This window comes from Cucurbita pepo, chromosome 1 (genome assembly GCF_057944985.1).
Source record: "Cucurbita pepo subsp. pepo isolate OVF chromosome 1, ASM5794498v1, whole genome shotgun sequence".
Lineage (NCBI taxonomy): Eukaryota > Viridiplantae > Streptophyta > Magnoliopsida > Cucurbitales > Cucurbitaceae > Cucurbita > Cucurbita pepo.
The window spans coordinates 13,489,780-13,509,091 of NC_141798.1; the positions used below are offsets into that span (position 1 = coordinate 13,489,780).

Consider the following 19,312-nt stretch of genomic DNA (forward strand, 5'->3'; position numbering starts at 1 on the left):
TTTATTTCTTGAAACACAAAACAGATGTGTTTGTCACCTTCAAGAAGTGAAAAACTGAAGTTGAAAATCAGACGGCTTGAAGATCAAATGTCTGAGGTCTAACAATGGAGAAGAGTACGACAAGTCAAAATTGAAAGCATTTTGTGCAGTTGAGTGAATTAGATTAACGAGGATAGTTCCTAGTAAAGCAAGAAAAAATGGTGTTGCTAAAAGGATGAACATAACATTGAACGAGCGGGCAAGGAGTATGAGGATTCATTCCGGATTGCCAAAGACATTCTGGGTCGATGCTGTAAATATAGCAGTCTACTTGATCAATAGAAGACCGTCAGTACCCTTGGAGTTTAAGTTGCCAGAAGAAGTATGGACAAGAAAAGAACTCAAGTATTCTCACTTGAGAACTTTTGGCTGCACTGCGTATGTTCGTGTTTATCTAGAGAAGAGCGACAAGCTTGACGTTGAGCCTATGAAGTGCTACCTCATAGGCTATGATTCTCACATGTTCAGGTACAAGTTTTGGGATGTCAAGAACATAAGAATCCTGAGACAGTGTGACGTGACTTTTGATGAAAATATCCTATACAAGGATAAAGAAAAGAAATGTTCCAGGACAACAAAGCAAGTGGGAGTTGAGGTTGAGTTGCAAAAAAATTCACTTAGTGATGTGTAGTAGATGCTCAAGGAACTTCTGAGATTGGTGCTGAGGAACCAGAGGTGGAGCAAGCGACACCTGAGCAGGTGTTGAAAAAAATCAACCAGAGCTATCAGAGACCAAATAGGTATGTACCTTCATTACACTATCTGTTGTTGATTGATGAAGGGAAGCTAAAGCCCTCTGATGAGGTCGTACAATTGGAATATACAACCAAGTGTGATGGGATGTTTAGGCTTCAGAAATGCATTGCTCTTTTATCTATGAAGGCTAAGTATGTGGGTAATAGATGAAACTGGAAAGGAGATGATATGGATGACAAACTATCTAGAAGAATTGGACAGAAAGCAGCATGAGAAGATTCTAGTATCATACAGTTGGTGAAAAACTAATCTATCATTCAAAGATAAAACACCGAAGACAATATCATTTCACTCACATGTCAGTGAAAGATGGTGATGTGTTTGGATAAAATAGAGGGTGCAAAGCATCCAACAAACATGTTCACAAAATGTATTGATGTTGGAACATTGAGGTTGTGCAAAGCCTAAGATACTAATAGTCGTTTGAGAATGAAATTCTTATTTGACTGGATCAGCCTCCAATATATATATATATAGTAGGTGGTTCCTCGTTGCATTTTCTGTTTCTTATTCTTTATGTTCATCTTGATAATATGTGTGTTGTTGTGCGATCCTAACATAAGATTTATATTTGCACAATACAGTACAAGATTCGGGCTTGAACTAAGGTTGGGTCGAGGTGAGTTGGTCAAATGATGAAAGTAACTTGTGGGGGTTGGTTTGATCTCCTTTGGCCCACACTTAACTCATTTGAGATGCACTTAATAATTAAGGCATTAATAATGTTGTAAAAGTTAGATAGTTTAAAAAATCTCACACTCCTCATGCCTTTTTTTTAACTAAAAAAAAAAAGGAAAAGAAAAGATAACTCACTTAAACCCAAACTAATTAATTCATCAACTAAAATCCAAAATGTCCATTCAATCATCATCTCAAACATTCACTTTAGTTTTATCAAGTTGATATAGTTCTTGTATTTACAAAACATCAATTTTGATATCTATAATGGTAAAAAGTAACCATTTTTTATCCTTTGAAGTCTAAAATAAATTCTTTAAACAAATATAAATGCATTACATAGGTATTATTATTTGAATTAAGTGAAGAATCATAATGTTGTCGAAGCATGTTAATCTTACCATCTAGAAAGATGAAGTGGAACAAAAGTGTATTTAATAATGATTATGTAACACAATCGAGAAACCTAAGCTGTGTTTGTGTTTGTGTGTGTACATATTATATATATATATATATATACATATAGAGAGAGAGAAAGAGAGAGAGAGAGAGAGAGAGAGAAAGAGAGGGTTTTGGTGTAAAGAAAGAAAGAAAGAAAGAAAGAAAGAAAGAGAAGTGGACAAAGAATGCCGTAAGAAGAAAGGAAAGGAAAGGAAAGGAAAAGGAAAGGGGGTTAGACAAAGAATGCCTATGGATGCTGCTTCGTCTATATATTTAGCGTAGTGGAAGGGTTGAAAAACCAAAGCTGCTCCTACCTTTGATCTCAACCAACTCAAACCCATCATCCTTTTCAAACTCCCACTGCCCACGCACCAACCAGATCTTAACCACAAGGGTTTTGTTTTTGGGATATTATGAAGGAGGAAGGAGAGTGCTTTCAGGGGTTTCAAGACCACCTCCTAATGCAACAATTCCAGACTATGCAACAAAACAGCGACGTTTTTGGAGTAGGAGGTGGTGGAGGAGGAGGAGGAGGCTTGATTTTTCCTGAAGTTTCTCCTATGATGTTTACGCCTCCGTGGACCGCGACCACAACCATCCCTCAAGTCCACCACGACCCCTTCATCCCGCCGCCGCCCCCACCTTCCTACGCCAGCTTCTTCAATAGGAGAAATGCTTCTCTGCAGTTCCCTTACGATATTGGGAACAATAGCCTTGGAATTGGGCAGATGGGTCAGCCTGGGTCTTGCCCCTTTGGGCTGCAGGCCGAGCTCAGTAAGATGAGCGCTCAAGAAATAATGGACGCCAAAGCTCTTGCTGCCTCTAAAAGCCATAGTGAAGCTGAGAGACGAAGAAGAGAGAGAATCAATAATCATCTTGCTAAGTTACGAAGCTTACTCCCAAGTACCACCAAAGTAAGTTCTTTTTGTTCCTCAAACTAAACCCAAAAACAAATGGGATCAATTTCTTTACTTCAAAATCACTCCCAAATTGAGCTATTTTTTGTTTTGTATGTTATGGAATTTTCTAAAATCCAAGATTTTTATACATTTTTTTACTTTTTTTTCCACATGCGATATAAAATGGAAGCTCTTATTCAATCAATTTCGTTAAAATTGAATGAATTCATCTAATATATTTTCTACTATTCTCAAAGAAATCATTTTTACAATGTTTTTTTGCAGACGGACAAGGCCTCCTTGCTTGCAGAGGTAATTCAACATGTAAAAGAGCTGAAACGCCAGACGACATTGATAGCTGATGTAAGTCCAGTTCCGACCGAGCTCGACGAGCTATCAGTTGACGTCGATGCATCGGACGAGGACGGTAAGTTCGTGATAAAAGCCTCACTTTGTTGTGAGGACAGGTCCGATCTTCTCCCACAGATCATTAAAACCCTGAAATCCCTCCGCTTGAGAACCCTAAAAGCGGAGATCACGACGCTGGGCGGCCGAGTAAAGAACGTATTGTTTATCACCGGGGACGACGACTCGTCCAGCGACCAAGAGGAGGCTGAACAGCAGCAGCACCAATACAGCATCAGTTCCATTCAGGAAGCCCTAAAGGGAGTGATGGAAAAGGTTTGTAGCGAAGACCAATCATCCTCAGGCAGCATCAAAAGACAAAGGACCAATAATCACAACAACGTCAATATTTAGGAGCAGAGGTGGGTTTAAGTGTGACATAAAATTATGATATTTGTTAAAATAGTATGTTAAGTAAGTGTGTTAGGATTAAAAATGTGACATAAAATTATGATCTTTGTGTTTGGTGTGGCTTTCGTATGTACAATTATTATTATTACTATGTGTACTAGAGAGCAGTGGATGAGAAGGGAATGTAATGATGTTTGTGATGGAAAAGGGTAAGGATCTTTTTCGTGGGGAGGAAACCAAAATATGAGGATCGAAGATAGAAATTTGTGATTTTGAGTATTAGAAGAAGTGAAATGAATGTGTATTGAGGTTACAGAAGGATCTGAGTTTGGTCCCAAATTTGCAGAGGGAGTTTGGGTTTGTTTTGTAGTCAAGTATGTGGCTGGCAGAGCAGCTTCTGTCTCTTTACAGTTTTTATTGGTGGGAATTATGTCATGGATGAGACAATGTTAACGACATCTAGTTTTGTCATATGTTCACAGAATTCTAGTGGACCAACAACCCAACTTTAAATTATTTTGTGTTGTTATTGTTGTATTATGTATCTTTTCAAACATGTAAGAGATTATGTTTTGAAAAAGCTACGAATACGCGAAATCAATCTATTTTTACGGTAGATTTGATGATATATAATGTTTTTTACCTCCAAAGTTTTCAATTTTATCATATAATCTTTTTACTTTAAACTCGAATAAAATTGATTTTTTTTGTATTTTAGGTTCGTTTACTTGAATAAGCTAGTAGTACAATAATCCAATCAATTGGGCAGTTGCATATAGACCAGTTTATTAAGAAAAAATAAAAAATGGTTAGAAAAACAAATTTTATTCCCATAAACAAAACATCAAAATTAAAAGTCAACCATCAATCTTTCCTCTGGAACCTTTCTCTTTACTTAAAAAGATAAGATATTTAAAAATAGTTCGTAAGGAACCTTTCGAGTTAGGATTAGATATGCATACACATACACGCAACAAAAATATACATAAAATAGAGGGACCAAGATTTCTCTACCTCCCATACAACTTTTGTTTACACATATTAGTAGTTTCACAAGAGATAAAATACACAACTCTTGCCTCTTGGTACAATTCTCCAAATCAATAATTAATTGCACAAAATCAAATAGACCACATATGATATTATAAGTATTTGCACAAAGTTTTGAATCACGGAGCTCGTGTAAGAACGTCCCATAATTTCTCAAAATAACATTTCATTACAGTATAATAAGGTGCATCCATATCTAATAATTTTAAAAATCAAAATATTTGTTGTCCAACAGAAACTATCCCTCACCTAATTCAGTCCCTAGCAACAACTTCTTTGACACAAATGTCAGTCCAATTTAGTCGGATTCCTGCCTGATTCCTCTGATATTTCATCGCCTTTTTTCTCTCCTCTCCTCTGTACGTCGTCTCCCAACGCCGTTTCTCATCCTTTTTCCTCCTCTACTTCTTTGTTGACCTCTTTTCTTCACTCCCACGAGGTTTTGCAACACGTTGTTTTGCAACACGTTGATGCCTACAATGATAGATCCGTGAGGTTCTCAAAAACTCAAAACTCAGATCTGGTTTCCGACTATTATGAACGTTGGTAAGGCGTGAAATGTACCTTCTGTGTACGTTAACGATCTCTTTCGTGGCGTGGTTCTTGCATGGTTTATTTTTTATTTATTTTTGTAACCGGACTGTTACAAGTCCACTAGACTACATCATTAATATTTGGTGTTTAAGGAAAGGTTTTTGTTCATCATAAAAAAAAAAATTCAAATTAGTTTAAGGGTTTATTGTGTTAGTCCTTTTTAGACCTTGATTAAACTACTATGTTCACGATACACATTACTATAAATTAGTATAACCTCTTCAAAAATCTAGTTCATGAAAATTATACAACTTGTTGGGATTAATGAGTCAAAAGACCTCATAGTTACTCCTAACAACCATGTTCAAACATAGGGGAAATCTTTGAACCTTCTCCTTCTTGGTTCATACACTTTGAGAGAACCTTTACTAGTGGGAGCATACCTCTTCTTGATTACTAGTGGGAGCATACCTCTTCTTGATTGCTACATTGATTAGTTCCTGATATTCAATAAATCGCCACTTAGACCAATCATTTCCTCTTAATGCTTAAAACTAATATGTTAAATAGAAAATATTAGGGTGTTTGAAGTCCTAACTAGTAACTTGCGTATATATGGCTCGGTCTACCTCAACTCTACTCATCGTTCTATCCATAATCTTAAGAACTTGAAGTGATTTCATGACTCAGGCTCTTTATTGAAATCAACCTCTAGGGTTACTAATGCTAAAAATCTTCAAATACTTAATTCAATCTTAATTCCCAACTTTCCCACTTCCCTTAAGATAACCCCCTTTTGGTTCATAGTTTTGTACTGAAAACCTTGGTTCTTGTCCTTTATACACTCCCTTGGGAGATCTGTGGGGTCCTATGGTTAGTGAACAACTCAATCCTTACTTCTGCCCTAGGCTTCATGCTCTCCCCACGACATGGTTTGATGCCTGCATCTAGGACTTTGGATTTCATGCATTCCCTCCGACATGGTTTGTGCTATAGGACCATATTACACTAAATATCAGGAGGTCTTTTAAGGTACTTTGGGTAGAGTGGTACATAGCAGTCTTCATGTCATAGTAGATTTAGGGCTTGGGTTGTGCATTTTTTGCATGGTCCTTATTCATAGGGCGTCATCTCGAGTTCATAGGTTTCTTGGGTTCAAGATTTAAGAATTCTTTATTAAATCTTGAGGCACACTCGAGAAAAAATTCTTAACATGTAAGTCTTAATCCCTATGAGTCATAAACATTTCTTCACATACATAAATCTTTCATAAGCATCTCGTATCCATAAAAATGTTAGTTTCTTGTAAGGGGTCTTCAAGGATATTTTCATCATTTTCCTCTAGGTTCATACCTCAAATATGTTTTAATCCTCTTGTGATCCTGTATAATTACCGTTAAGGTCATAAATAAGTCTCTTATAAAGTTTTATAGCATTTGGTGTCCTTTAACGTCAGAGGTGTTTTGGTCATTTACCACTCCACATCCTAAGTTAAATCCTTACCATATTCCAATGGTCTTGAATCTTTGCATAATCTCTTTAACCCATAAAATAGGGCTCTTCCTGAGATTTCATGTTAGGGTCACTTAAGTAATAAATTAGTGGTATGTGTCTACAGGAGCATTTTGGTCATTTTACATCTATCCTTGGTTTAGTCCCTTAACTTAATTCGACCTCCACTAAATTTCATATATAACCTTATATTTTATTTAAGCCTTCTATTAAACTTTCATGAGCAGCAAAATTCATTTAATAGGTAATTTTAAAGTCACTTGAACCAAACTTTTGGTTCTCCACTTACTCTTGCATAAATCTTTTAAATGTTACTTAACTTAGGATTCACATAGATTCGTAGGCGATTTCTACTGATAAAACTTGAGAAAAGTCCAAATTGTCTATCTATAATGGAAAATCTCGAATACTTAAAAGTCTATTTTCAAATAAGCATCTTGAAACAACTATGGTACTACCTTTGAAACTTGTTGAAATAGCTAAGAAAATCCAACATCAAGTTACTAAAACAACGGGTTCATACTGCACAATTGAAATGTATTCATGTAGGTTCATCAAGATTGCCATCGAATTTCTTATTGGTTTTGAGACAAATTTTAAAATTTTAAATCAATTTTAAATCATGGTTTCGTAAATGTAAGACATATATTACAGTTGTAACACCTTTATTTAAATTGTAACTAGATATTTTTAAATCACCTCATAACTTTCATACTTACCGTTGTTCTTAAACTTGGCTTTATATATTACAATTGTGCTGGAATGGGGAGATTTCTTTCTTTCATTACTTCCAAAATTCTACTTTCATTGAATGCACTCATAGCGATCACAAATTAGTTAAAAGTATAGAGTGTTTGAAGTTTTATGGGGTTAGCTTGTCAATTTTCCATTTGATAAGCCCAAATCTCTCTTTTTCATGTTCATATAGACACTTTAATTTCCTATTATGTACTTCATAGTGGCGTAATCTTTCTTCAACCTCAGCTACACTCAAATACCTATAACATTCCATGAATATTATTGTTTAACATGTCCTCTTAGTATATGGGTAGTTTACTCACTAGTATATAGGTAGTTTTCCTATGATCATAACATCGTATCGTTATCTAACTTTGAAAAAAAAAACCACTTTCATGCCTATACTAAGTAGCCTACTAACATTTTTGATGAGATCATTGTTAGACGAATTAGACGAACACGACTCTCCACAATGGTATGATATTGTCCACTTTGAGAATAAGCTCTCATGGCTTTGCAAGGCCTCATACCAATGGAGTTAGTATTCCCCATGATCATTCCCTAAATTAGCTGATGTGGGACTTCCATCATCCAACAATCATAACTTCATAATCACATTCTGAATCTTATCGTAATTATGAATCTTGTTAAATCTAAATATGTCTCGAATTTCCAAACATTATATACTCACATTCTAAACCTAATAAATTATAATATAACATAACAATGTCCTTTATTATCCTTTGTAAGGCATATTTGATGATGACGATGCGTCTGCTGGGAAGCCATGGAAGTATGTTGTGCCTACATCGTAGGCTAGTCTACATAATCTATAAACCTAGAGATCTTATACCAACTGTGACGACCTTATTTTCCTACTAAAATAGAAATGCTATTACATGCATGACATGACTAATATGCACAAAAAAAAAAAATCATTAAAACATTTCAAAATAATGTCATGGACTTATACATTCATTTAAATAACATTATCAACAACATAATAATAGACACCCTAATCTACCTAAGACTAACCTAGCTTCACTTCCATGGTCGTAGTAACAATATTGTAATCCATGTAGAGGTGTCTTACCCCACTTCCATAGCCGTAGTAACAATATTGTCATCCATGTAGAGGTGTCTTACCCTTACCTAAAAATAATGACTTAGTATTTTAAGAAACCCCACTATTGAGGTCAGAAAATGCATACAAATGTAATCATGGTGGAACCTATCCTTTTATAAAATATCAAAGCAAGGCATTGGGCTTTGCTTTCTAGTCTTAGCAAAGTTAGATGTGTGGTACTTCTCCACACACAACCCACATACGTGCTCATGGACCCACCAAGCGGGCTCATAACGTACTCCCTAGGAATGGCTCATTGGGCTAGCACTTATGCCACCAAACACCACTGAGGAAAAAGACCCATGTAATATAATAAAAAAAATATAAATATAGCAAGGTATGCGTCCATACTAATCATTGGGCTAGCGTGCTCTCATGCCACCAAACACCATGGAGGGAAAAGACACATGTAATATAATCACAAACATAAATAATGTAACGACCCTAAATTTCCACATAGAGACTGGCTCATTGGGCTAGCGTGCTCTTATGCCACCAAACACCACCGAGGAAAAAGACCCATGTAATATAATAAAAAAACATAAATATAGTAAGGTACGCATCCATACTAATCATTGGGCTAGCGTGCTCTCATGCCACCAAACACCACGGAGGGAAAAGACACATGTAATATAATCACAAACATAAATAATGTAATGACCCTAAATTTCCACATACTCAGAATCGCTACTAATGTCTCATGCTCATCTATAATGCCGAAATATAACTCTTACATTAACATCATTTATAATGTAAACTTCGAAAAGCGCTTAAAACAACTTCTTCTTTGAAAAACACAGGCATAGTCTTATGTGTTTAAATACGAATTATTGGAATTTAGAGAAAATAAAAACAAACACAAAATAATTTAAAAGAATGAAATGCAAAACAACCTATTCTAACCTAAGACTAGGAATTTAAATATAAGTCTACCATATGCACGTGACACAGTCTCTGCTCGCGATGCCGCCGCCCTCCATACAAGTGCATCTTGCCTTTACCTGAAAAAAAAATGTTGTAAATAATTAAAGTGCGAAAAATAGAGAGTTATATTACTACGCACATCATCCAGCATCATAACTCATACATCATCATATACTCATATTACATCATATGATACAACTCATACAATTTTTAGCATATCCTATAGTAAGGCCACTTACTTATTAGATGATAGTGGTGTTACCAATTTATCCTTAATGAAAATTTGATTTTGTCATTTGTATCCAAGTCAACCTATATGAATCCATAACATCAATTTCATGTTCAATTCTCTAACTCTTACAATGATTCATGTGCTAGACTTCATGCAAGCATTAAAGACTTTGCATGAATAAAGTCTTGCTATACATCTAAGTGTATATATATATATATATATTCTATTTTTATTAAGATTTCATTTTCTATTTTTTGAGTGACTATTTTTTTGTCTCCTGATATTCTCTATGTACTCTTTATCTCTTAATTTTTGTTTAGATATATTCTTCGCCAATTTTTAATCGATTCCACCTGATCATATTATTGGTCCACCAGTCATTCTTACTCCCAACTCTTCCCTTCCATTTTTCTCTTTTTTTTTTTTTTTATTTTGTATTTTGGCAATTATTGTATTTCCTTTTTCCTTCTTTTCTTCTTTCCCGTTCTTTTTATTTATTTTTTTCTTCATTTCTGTACTTTTTTCTTTTCTTTCTTTCGTTTTTTATTTTGTTTACCATATTTGGCCTGCTCTTTGTATTTTTTTTTTCTTCATTTCTATATTTTTCTCTTTTCTTTCTTTCCTTTTGATTTTGTTTACCTGTTTTGGCCTCCTCTTTGTATTTTTTTTTTCTTTTGATTTTGCTAAGAGTATTCTGGCCTCTCTCTAGTCTTCCCTTATTATTTTTTCTTGTATTCTAAATAATTCTTCCAAATCTTTCCTTTCTCTTATTTATATTTTTTTCTTCCCGTTAACATTTAAATTCACAGGTTAGATAAATTCTTTTTTCTAAATCTTTCCTTTCTCTTATCTGTATTTTCCTCTTTTTTTTCTTTTTTTTCTTTTTTTTTTCTTTTTTTTTTCTCTTTAATTCTGTTAACATTTAAATTCACATATATTATTAGTTTTCAATTTAATTGATTCATTTGGCTTCATTTACCCGAATTCATATAAAATTATAGACCTAAATCATTGCAAAAAGGAGATCTAAGATATAATTGGTTGTGATTTCCTAAAAATGAAATTGTGATAAACTAAAAGGAAAGATTTAATAAAATTATAGACCTAAATCATTGCAAAAAGAAGATCTAAGATATCATTGGTATTGGTTGTGATTTCCAAAAAATGAAATTAGGATAAACTAAAAGGAATGATTTAATATGTACCATAACCACCCTATCTCTCTTCACTTAAATCTACATCTACCTGAAGGTCATTTTTGTTTTTCTGTTTCTTTTTGCAAGATCTGTGATTTTTTTTATTTTTTTATTTTTTTATTTTTTATTTTTTTTTTTTTTTTTGTCTTTGTGCAGGTTTGAGATATTTTTTTTGTTTGTTTCTCTTTCCTGATTTGTGATATGGTGTGGAAGGAGAGATTAGTGATTTTAGTTTTATTTGTTTATTTATTTTTTATTATTATTATTTGGCTATTACATTATACCTTAAAACAAACTTTAGTCTCAAAGTGTTTTAATCTTGGGTCCTTATCTAATTTTTTTTTTTTTTTTTTTTTTTTTTTTTTTTTTTGTTAAATTTGGAAGTACAACTAAAGAAAAAGTCCGCCCTCATCCATATGAATCATAAACATTTCTTTGTATCTATAAATCTTGTATAAACATCTTCTCAGTTGGTATTTCTTATGAACTGATGAGGGCTAGTTTTGTATTTTTATTTATTTATTTATTTATTTATTTTTCCTTGTTCACATTTCAAAATTGTCTTAAATCTCCTCATCTTAGAATTCTTATGGGGTATGTTGGTCGTCACTTACCACCCCAATTCTTTGTTTAAGTCCTCAACATATTCCAATGGCCTAACTTTGTATAATCCCTTTAAGCCATGACATAAGGCTTCTCATCAAATTTCATGCCATTTAGAGGTCACTTTGGTCATAAGCTAGTGGTACATAATTATAGGGGCATTTTAGTCATTTTACACCTACCATTGGTTTAGCGAGTTATCATAATCTGATGGTCACCAAATTTCATACATAATATTATTATGTCATATTAAGCATTCTCCTAAAATTTCATGAGCAACTTAATTCATTTAGTAGATTTGCGGCTCCGAGGTTTTATTGGAATCAATATTCATGTAGACATTAAGGTTGGAAAATTCTAAATACTTAACTCAACCTTACTTTCAACTTTCTCACTTTCTTCAAGACTGCGCTTCCTTTCACCAACTATATCAATATTTAATCAATTTCTTAGCATTTCATTGCTATCTTGGTGATTTTTTTTTTTAATCCTTACATCGACGTAGCTTTTCTGTCTACTTTGAGTGGCACGCATCTTCGCTGAAATTTTTCGGACAGTCTCATTGGTGACTCGGACCAGCTTGGGTTCTTCTAACTTTCTCTCGCCTACCTGGTCCCAACATAGAGGGGACCTACACCGTTTCCCATACAGGGCCTCGAATAGTGTCATTCCAATAGTGACTTGGAAGCTCAACTTCCCTTAAAGTCTAATACGCAAGGGCGTAACATGTCCTCTAAGATTTGGTTTAGGCGCTCCGTTTATCTATCTGTTTGAGGGTGGAAGGCGGTACTAAAGCATAGATCTCGATCCGAAACTATAGACACTAGAACTCCATGTAGTCTTACTATTTCTTTCACATACATTTATGCCAAGTTATCAACAGTATTTGTGGCTTTCCGAGGTAAGAAGTGTGCTAACTTGGTCAACCTATTGACAATTACCTAGATCACTATATAGCTAAACGTTTTGGGTAATCCTACTATGAAGTTCATTGCTATGTTTTTCCACTTCCACTCTGATATACTTAGGGGCTGTAACGTCCCTCCTGTCTTTTGTCTAGGAGCTTTCACCTGTTGACAAACTAAGCACTTGCTCACAAACTCGGCCACGTTCCTCTTCATGCTCTTCCACCATAAATGTTGTTTTAAATCTTGGTACATCTTAATACCTCTTTGGTGCATGACAAATGGCGAGTTGTGAGCTTCTATCACTATTTCTTTCCGTAGCTCCTCTATTGTCGGGACACATAGGCGTCCCTGATACAATAACCCTTCATCTATGGATTTCGAGAATCCATCTACTAGACTCTTGACTAGTTGGCTTAGGACTTTCTATAGGTTTGGATCCTCTCGTTGGGAGGTAATAATTTTCTGCCTAAGCATAGGTTGCACTGTGAGTCGGGCCAGTTGTGTTATGACTCTCTCGGTCGCTACAGCTATGTTGGCTCGCTCGAATTCTCTTTGTACCCTTACTTTCCTCCTAATGAGGGCCAAAGAGCGGGCCGACTTTCTACTTAAAGCGTTTGCGACCACATTTTCTTTTTCAGGGTGGTACTGGATATCTACATCGTAGTCCTTCATCAATTCTAGACACCTTCTCTACCTCATATTTAACTCTTTCTGGGTGAAGAACTATTTTAAACTCTTGTGGTCAATAAAACTTTGAATTTTCTCTCCATACAGGTAGTGTCGCCAAATTTTTCAGCGCGAACACTACAGCGGTCATCTCCAGGTCGTGGGTAGGGTAATTCTTTTCGTATTCTTTTAGTTGACGGGACGCATATGCAACAACTTTACCGTGTTGCATTAACACACATCTTAGTCCCTTCTTGGATGCGTCACTATAGATTACGTACCCTTCTGAGCTCTCGGGTACTGTGAGTACCGGGGCGGTTACCAATCTCTCTTTTAGGTTCTGGAAGCTTGCCTCACAAGCATCATTCCATATAAATGGTACCAATTTTCTCGTTAACTGTGTCAAAAGCGAGGCTATCCTAGCAAAGTCCTGCACGAACTTTCGACAGTATCTCACTAGTCCCAAGAAACTTCATACTGATGTTACCGTAGTTGGGCGTTCCCACTTTGTGACCGCTTTAACCTTAGTAGAATCTACAGATTCTCCGTCCTTTGATACCACGTGTCCTAGGAAAGAGACTTGTCGTAAATCAAAGTTTGCACTTTGAGAACTTGGCGTACAACGTGTTATCTCTTAGGGTGGCTAGGACTTTTCAGAGGTGTTCCAAGTCTGTTTTCGAGTACACTAGGATGTCATCAATGAGCACGATCACAAAAGTGTCTAGACTGTCCTTAAACACTCAGTTCATTAACTCCATTAACACAGCTGGGGCATTGGTGAGGCCAAATGACATCACTACGAACTTGTAGCGATCGTACCTTGTCCTAAATGTTGTCTTTGGTACGTCTTTTTCTTTACTCTTTATTCAATGGTAACCTAACCGCATATCTATCTTAGAAAATACCGTTGCCTCTCTGAGTTGATCGAATAAGTCTTCTATTCTTGGTAGAGCGTATTTGTTCTTTATGGTTCTCTTTTTTTTTTTTAGCTCTCTGGAATCGATGCACATACGCATCGATCAATCTTTCTTCTTAAAAAACAACACTGGTGCACTCTAGGGGGATACGCTAGGTCAAATGAACCCTTTATCCAGTGACTCTTGTAATTGAGCCTTGAGTTCCTTCAACTCTGTTGGCGCCATACGATAAGGTGCTTTGGAAATAGGCCTAGTTCCCGGCTCGGGTTCGATGACAAAGTCGATCGCTCGGGAAGGGGGTATTTCAGGTTGGTCGTCCGAAAATACATCCAGAAACTCATTTACTATTGGCACGTTTTCTAAGGTCTTTTCTTTTCCTCTTACATCTACAACACATGCTAATATAGTCCATTCGCCTTGTTGGACTATCCTCTTTGCTTTCATCATTGAGACTACCTTGGGGGTAATCCCGATACTTGTGCCTTTAAATTTAAAGGTAGGTCCCACCAATGGTGAAAATTATACTTCCTTTTTTGCAACAATCTATATTAGCATGGTTTTCGCTAGTCAATTCATGCCTAGTACGACGTCGAAGTCCATGTTTACTACCATCAGGTCAATGCTTAGAGTTTGGTTCCCTATGATTACTTGGTCATTCTTTACTCTATCCCTAGCTACTAAGTCTATCCTCGAAGGAGTGCTTACAGACATTTCATGCAATACGGGTTCTAATTCAAACCCTGTCTCTGATCCTTCTTGAGGTGGGCTCTCTTAAGCCTCACCTTGTCCTCTACCTCTAATAGGAGATCGTCCCGTTCCTTGTCTTACTCTTTCACATGGACTAGGCAACATGGTTCTAGAAATCAAGATAACATCTTTTAAGTCTAAGGCTCATTACTTATGAACTTATGCTATACATCACATATACTAAGTTCACATCATATTGCAAACAAAATCACTCAACATGCAACACATCACATCATACTCTTAAATAAATAAGTGAAATATCACAACAATTTTAGTAATATTAACATAAAAATGCATGCGAGTTCAAAAACGTTTCTCTTTTCTTATCTTGTGCAAGGCGTACCTGACAGTGACGGGGCATCGACGTTGGGACCATGGAACGTGTCAAGCCTACATCTTAGGCTAGTATACAGAATCCAAAACCTAGAGCTCTGATACCAACTGTAATGACCCTAAATTTCCACATACTCAGAGTCGCTACTAACGTCTCATGCTCATCTATAATGCGAAAATATAATTCTTACAATTTTTAGCGCATCCTATAGTAAGGTCACTTACCTGATTAGCTTATACTGGTGTCACTAATTTATCCTTAATGAAAGTTCGATTTTGTCATTTGTATCCAAGTCAACCTATATGAATCCATGACATCAATTTCACGTTCAATTCTCTAACTCTTACAATGGTTCATGTGCTAGACTTCATGCGAGCATTAAAGACTTTGCATAAATAAAGTCTTAGAACATTATAATATACACACATATATATACACACACACACATATATATATATATTCTATTTTTATTAGGATTTCATTTTCTATTTTCTATTTTTTATTTTGAGTGACTACTTTCTTGTCTTGTGATATTGTTTCTGTACTCTACTTTATCTTTTAGTTTTTGTTCGTAGATATTCTTAGTCAATTTTTAATCGATTACTAGTTAATCATATTATTGGTTGATTCTAATCATTCTTGCTCCCAACTCTTCCTTTTTATTTTTCTCTTCTATGTATTCTTTTTTTTTTTTGATTTTGTATTATGGCATTATCTATATTTCCTTTTTCTTTCTTTCCTGCTCTTTTTATTTATTTTTTCTATGTAATTTCTCTTTTTTTCTTTCTTTCCTGCTCTTTTTATTTATTTTTTCTATGTAATTTCTCTTTTTTTTCTTTCTTTTTGATTTTGTTAACAGTATTTTGCCTCTCTAGTCTTTCCTTTCTCTTTATTTTCCTGTTTTTTTTTTCTTCCTTTAATTTCCTAAAAATGAAATTAGGATAAACAAAAAGGAAATATTTAATATGCACCTTAACGACCACATCTCTCCACGTGAATCTGCCTCTGCCTAAAGACTATTTTTGTTTTTTTGTTTCTTTTTGCAGGATCTGTATATATTTATTTGTCTATTTCTTTGTGCAGGATTGGGATATTTTTTTCTTTTTTCTATTTTTTTTTCATGATATGTGATACTGTGGAATGAGAGGTTAGTGCTTTTAGTTTTATTTGTATATTTATTTACTTATTTGTTTATTTATTTATTATTATTATTATTATTTGTGCTAATACAAATATCGTAAGATACGCATCCATACTAATCATAATGAGTAAGTAACTCGATGCACATGACACACGTAAATGCATGAGTCCACATAGCTTAAAATCATTTCATTTGTTTTAAAAACACAAATCATACATCATTTCATTCCTGATATTATGTGCAAATGAATTATGCATACATAATCAATAATTCACGAACATCAATTACTTAGTATTGATATTCTTAGATGATCATCCATTTGATCATCGTGAATTATTGGCATTTGGCTAATTAATCTTCTTGAATGAATTATTTTGAGAATATCTTTGGTGTCTTCCTTCACCTACATTTGAATGAGGAGTGAGTCCTCTATTTATAGAGTTGGAAGAGTTTAGGCCTCTTGGGCCAATGTGATTGGGCCGGTCATGTCGATACACATGCCATACTATTATCATGCCAACATAACATATTTTGATTGGACTCATTTATAATATAACTAATTTTATTGGGTTAAATTAAAATGACCCAATATAGACTTGTATCATTGTTATTATTTTATTTTTTTAATTTCGAAACATATATTAATTTATAATTTATGATTGGCCTTCCCCAAAATTTCTCATTAAAAAGTTTATGGAAAAGTAATAGTTAGTCACATAAATGGCAAAAATAATTAAATTTGTCACAAAAACGTGTTCTTATTTTTTGAAAAAAATAGTATTTGATAACTGGATTTCTTATTTCTTATTTTTTAGTCAAGTTAAATTTTAATAAATATAATATAATAAAGTGTATAGGATGGGTTGTAACAAATATAAAACTGTTATAAAAAGTTTATAATATTTTAATAACCCCCATTTTGCAATAAATAAATCAATAAATGGTATCCTTTAAATGTTGTTTAAATTTGATACGTAGCATCATCTCTCACTCTTATCCATCCACCTTAAATGTTAGTTCAAAATATCGACGGCCATTACTTTATTGCTATGAAAGGAGACAGAGACTATTGTGTCATACCCATTGAGTCTCAACCCTCAGTAGGGTCGGTCACCATTATTATTTTTTCGTTTCGTGGTTTGTAACAACTAGATCGGATATCTAAAAATGTTATAAGGACATTTGATAACTCTCGAGAGAAAAATATATATTTTTTTTTAAAATTCTTTATTTTGGATCTTATTGAAAACATGTAAAACATAATACAAAATAAATGGATAAACCATTTTATAATAATTTCATAACATAGCCCGAAAGTGACAAAGGAAACGTATAAGTCTATGATATTTGGGATTCAATCTAACTACTTTGTTGAAGAACAAAACATTTAGATCTAAATTAAAAAAAAAAATCCAAAAAACGATAAGAAATCAATACAAAAGAAAGTTTTGAAACGAATTACCTTGATAATTAAAATTAAGAATAAGGAAAACTCATTTTTAAACTTTGATTTGAATCACTCTATAAGATAGCTTGATTAAGACTACTTGAATGACTCTAACATACAAATCTAAACACAAAAAATGCAGAGGAACAAGTTCATGGCTTAAGAACATAATATGTCATTTTCATTGCAATACTCAAAATCTTCCTACTAAATAAAGTACATGAGTAACAATTTACCGCCTTGGAAATAAATATTGATAGTAAACTATGGTTAATTGAAAGGTGATAACTTTCATGGCCATCAATATCATAATGGTCCCTAGCTAATTATAAATTATAATAGGTAAACAACATAATATGTATGGCATGAAATCACAATCTATAGCATAAAATATAACCCGGTTAGAATTTGCATGATAGAACGATTGAGAAATGAGAAGTAATATGATATGAATGAAATGAATAGCGGGGTTATATTTAATATTGTTAAGAATGGAAAAATATTGGGACCTCATCTATTATGTGTGTTCATGCATTGGGTGATACCCTTATTCCATCATGAGGGTACGGACTGTTAGGCTTATGGAGCCTGATACTTATTTATAGCTTGGTCAACGGTTATATCCGGTAAAGCTATATATGGTACATAGCTATATATAGTAGATGGTTAAATCTGGTAAAGCTATATTTAGTAGACTGAACCATATATATATCCCGTCCAGTAAAGCTCTTAAATGTACTTTTCTATTCTCTGTACTCTCTTGTTGTACATGCCTGAAGTCATCAATAAAAAATCCTTTTAGCCAGAGTTCTCCTTGCAACTTCTCTCTATCCTTCTCTTTGTGTTCATCTAGATCGAGCGTGTGCGTTGTTGTGCGATCCTAACAACTTGTATCGATCCTAACAACTGGTATCAGAGCAAGGCAAAATTCACCACGATCTGTGAAGATGGAAAGTTCAAAGATTGGAATTGAGAAGTTCGATGGATCCAATTTCGGTTTCTGGAAGATGCAGATTGAAGATTATCTGTACCAGAAAGATCTTCACGAACCTCTGTTGGGGGTGAAGCTGGATACCATGACCACGGAACAGCGGAAGCTCAAGGATCGACAAGCCTTAGGGATGATCCGGTTGACGCTATCCAGAAACGTGGCGTTTAACATCATCAAGGAGAAGACAACGTCAGATCTATTGAAGACGCTGTCGAATATGTACGAAAAACCGTCGGCTATGAATAAGGTGTATTTGATGCGGAGATTGTTATGAGTCCTTGTGAGAACTTCGTTATGAGCAAACATAAACGAGTTAGCTTCACAAAGACTGTTAGAGAATTGAAGAAAAGTACCGGAGGAAGCGTCGCTGAAGCTCCAGAGGGGGTTGCGTCGTCCGGAAGCGTCGCTGAAGCTCCAGAGGGGGTTGCATCGCCCGGAAGCGTTGCTGAAGCTCTAGAGGGGGTTGCGTCGCCTGAAAGCGTCGCTGAAGCTCCAGAGGGGGTTGCGTCGCCTGAAAGCGTCGCTGAAGCTCCAGAGGGGGTTGCGTCGCCCGAAAGCGTCGCTGAAGCTCCAGAGGGGGTTGCGTCGGCCGGAAGCGTCGCTGAAGCTCCAGAGGGGGTTGCGTCGTCCGGAAGCGTCGCTGAAGCTCCAGAGGGGGTTGCGTCGTCCGGAAGCGT

General features: G+C 35.1%; 1 protein-coding gene across 1 annotated transcript; it reads left to right on the plus strand.

Moving 5' to 3' along the window:
- The first annotated feature begins 2,104 nt into the window (after nt 1–2,104).
- Nucleotides 2,105–4,042, plus strand: LOC111791215 (transcription factor bHLH30). Its single transcript, XM_023672479.2, has 2 exons — nt 2,105–2,828; nt 3,099–4,042. The coding sequence occupies exons 1-2, from the start codon at nt 2,328–2,330 to the stop codon at nt 3,570–3,572; spliced, it is 975 nt and encodes a 324-aa protein (XP_023528247.2). The 5' UTR covers nt 2,105–2,327; the 3' UTR covers nt 3,573–4,042.
- Nucleotides 4,043–19,312: the final 15,270 nt, after the last annotated feature.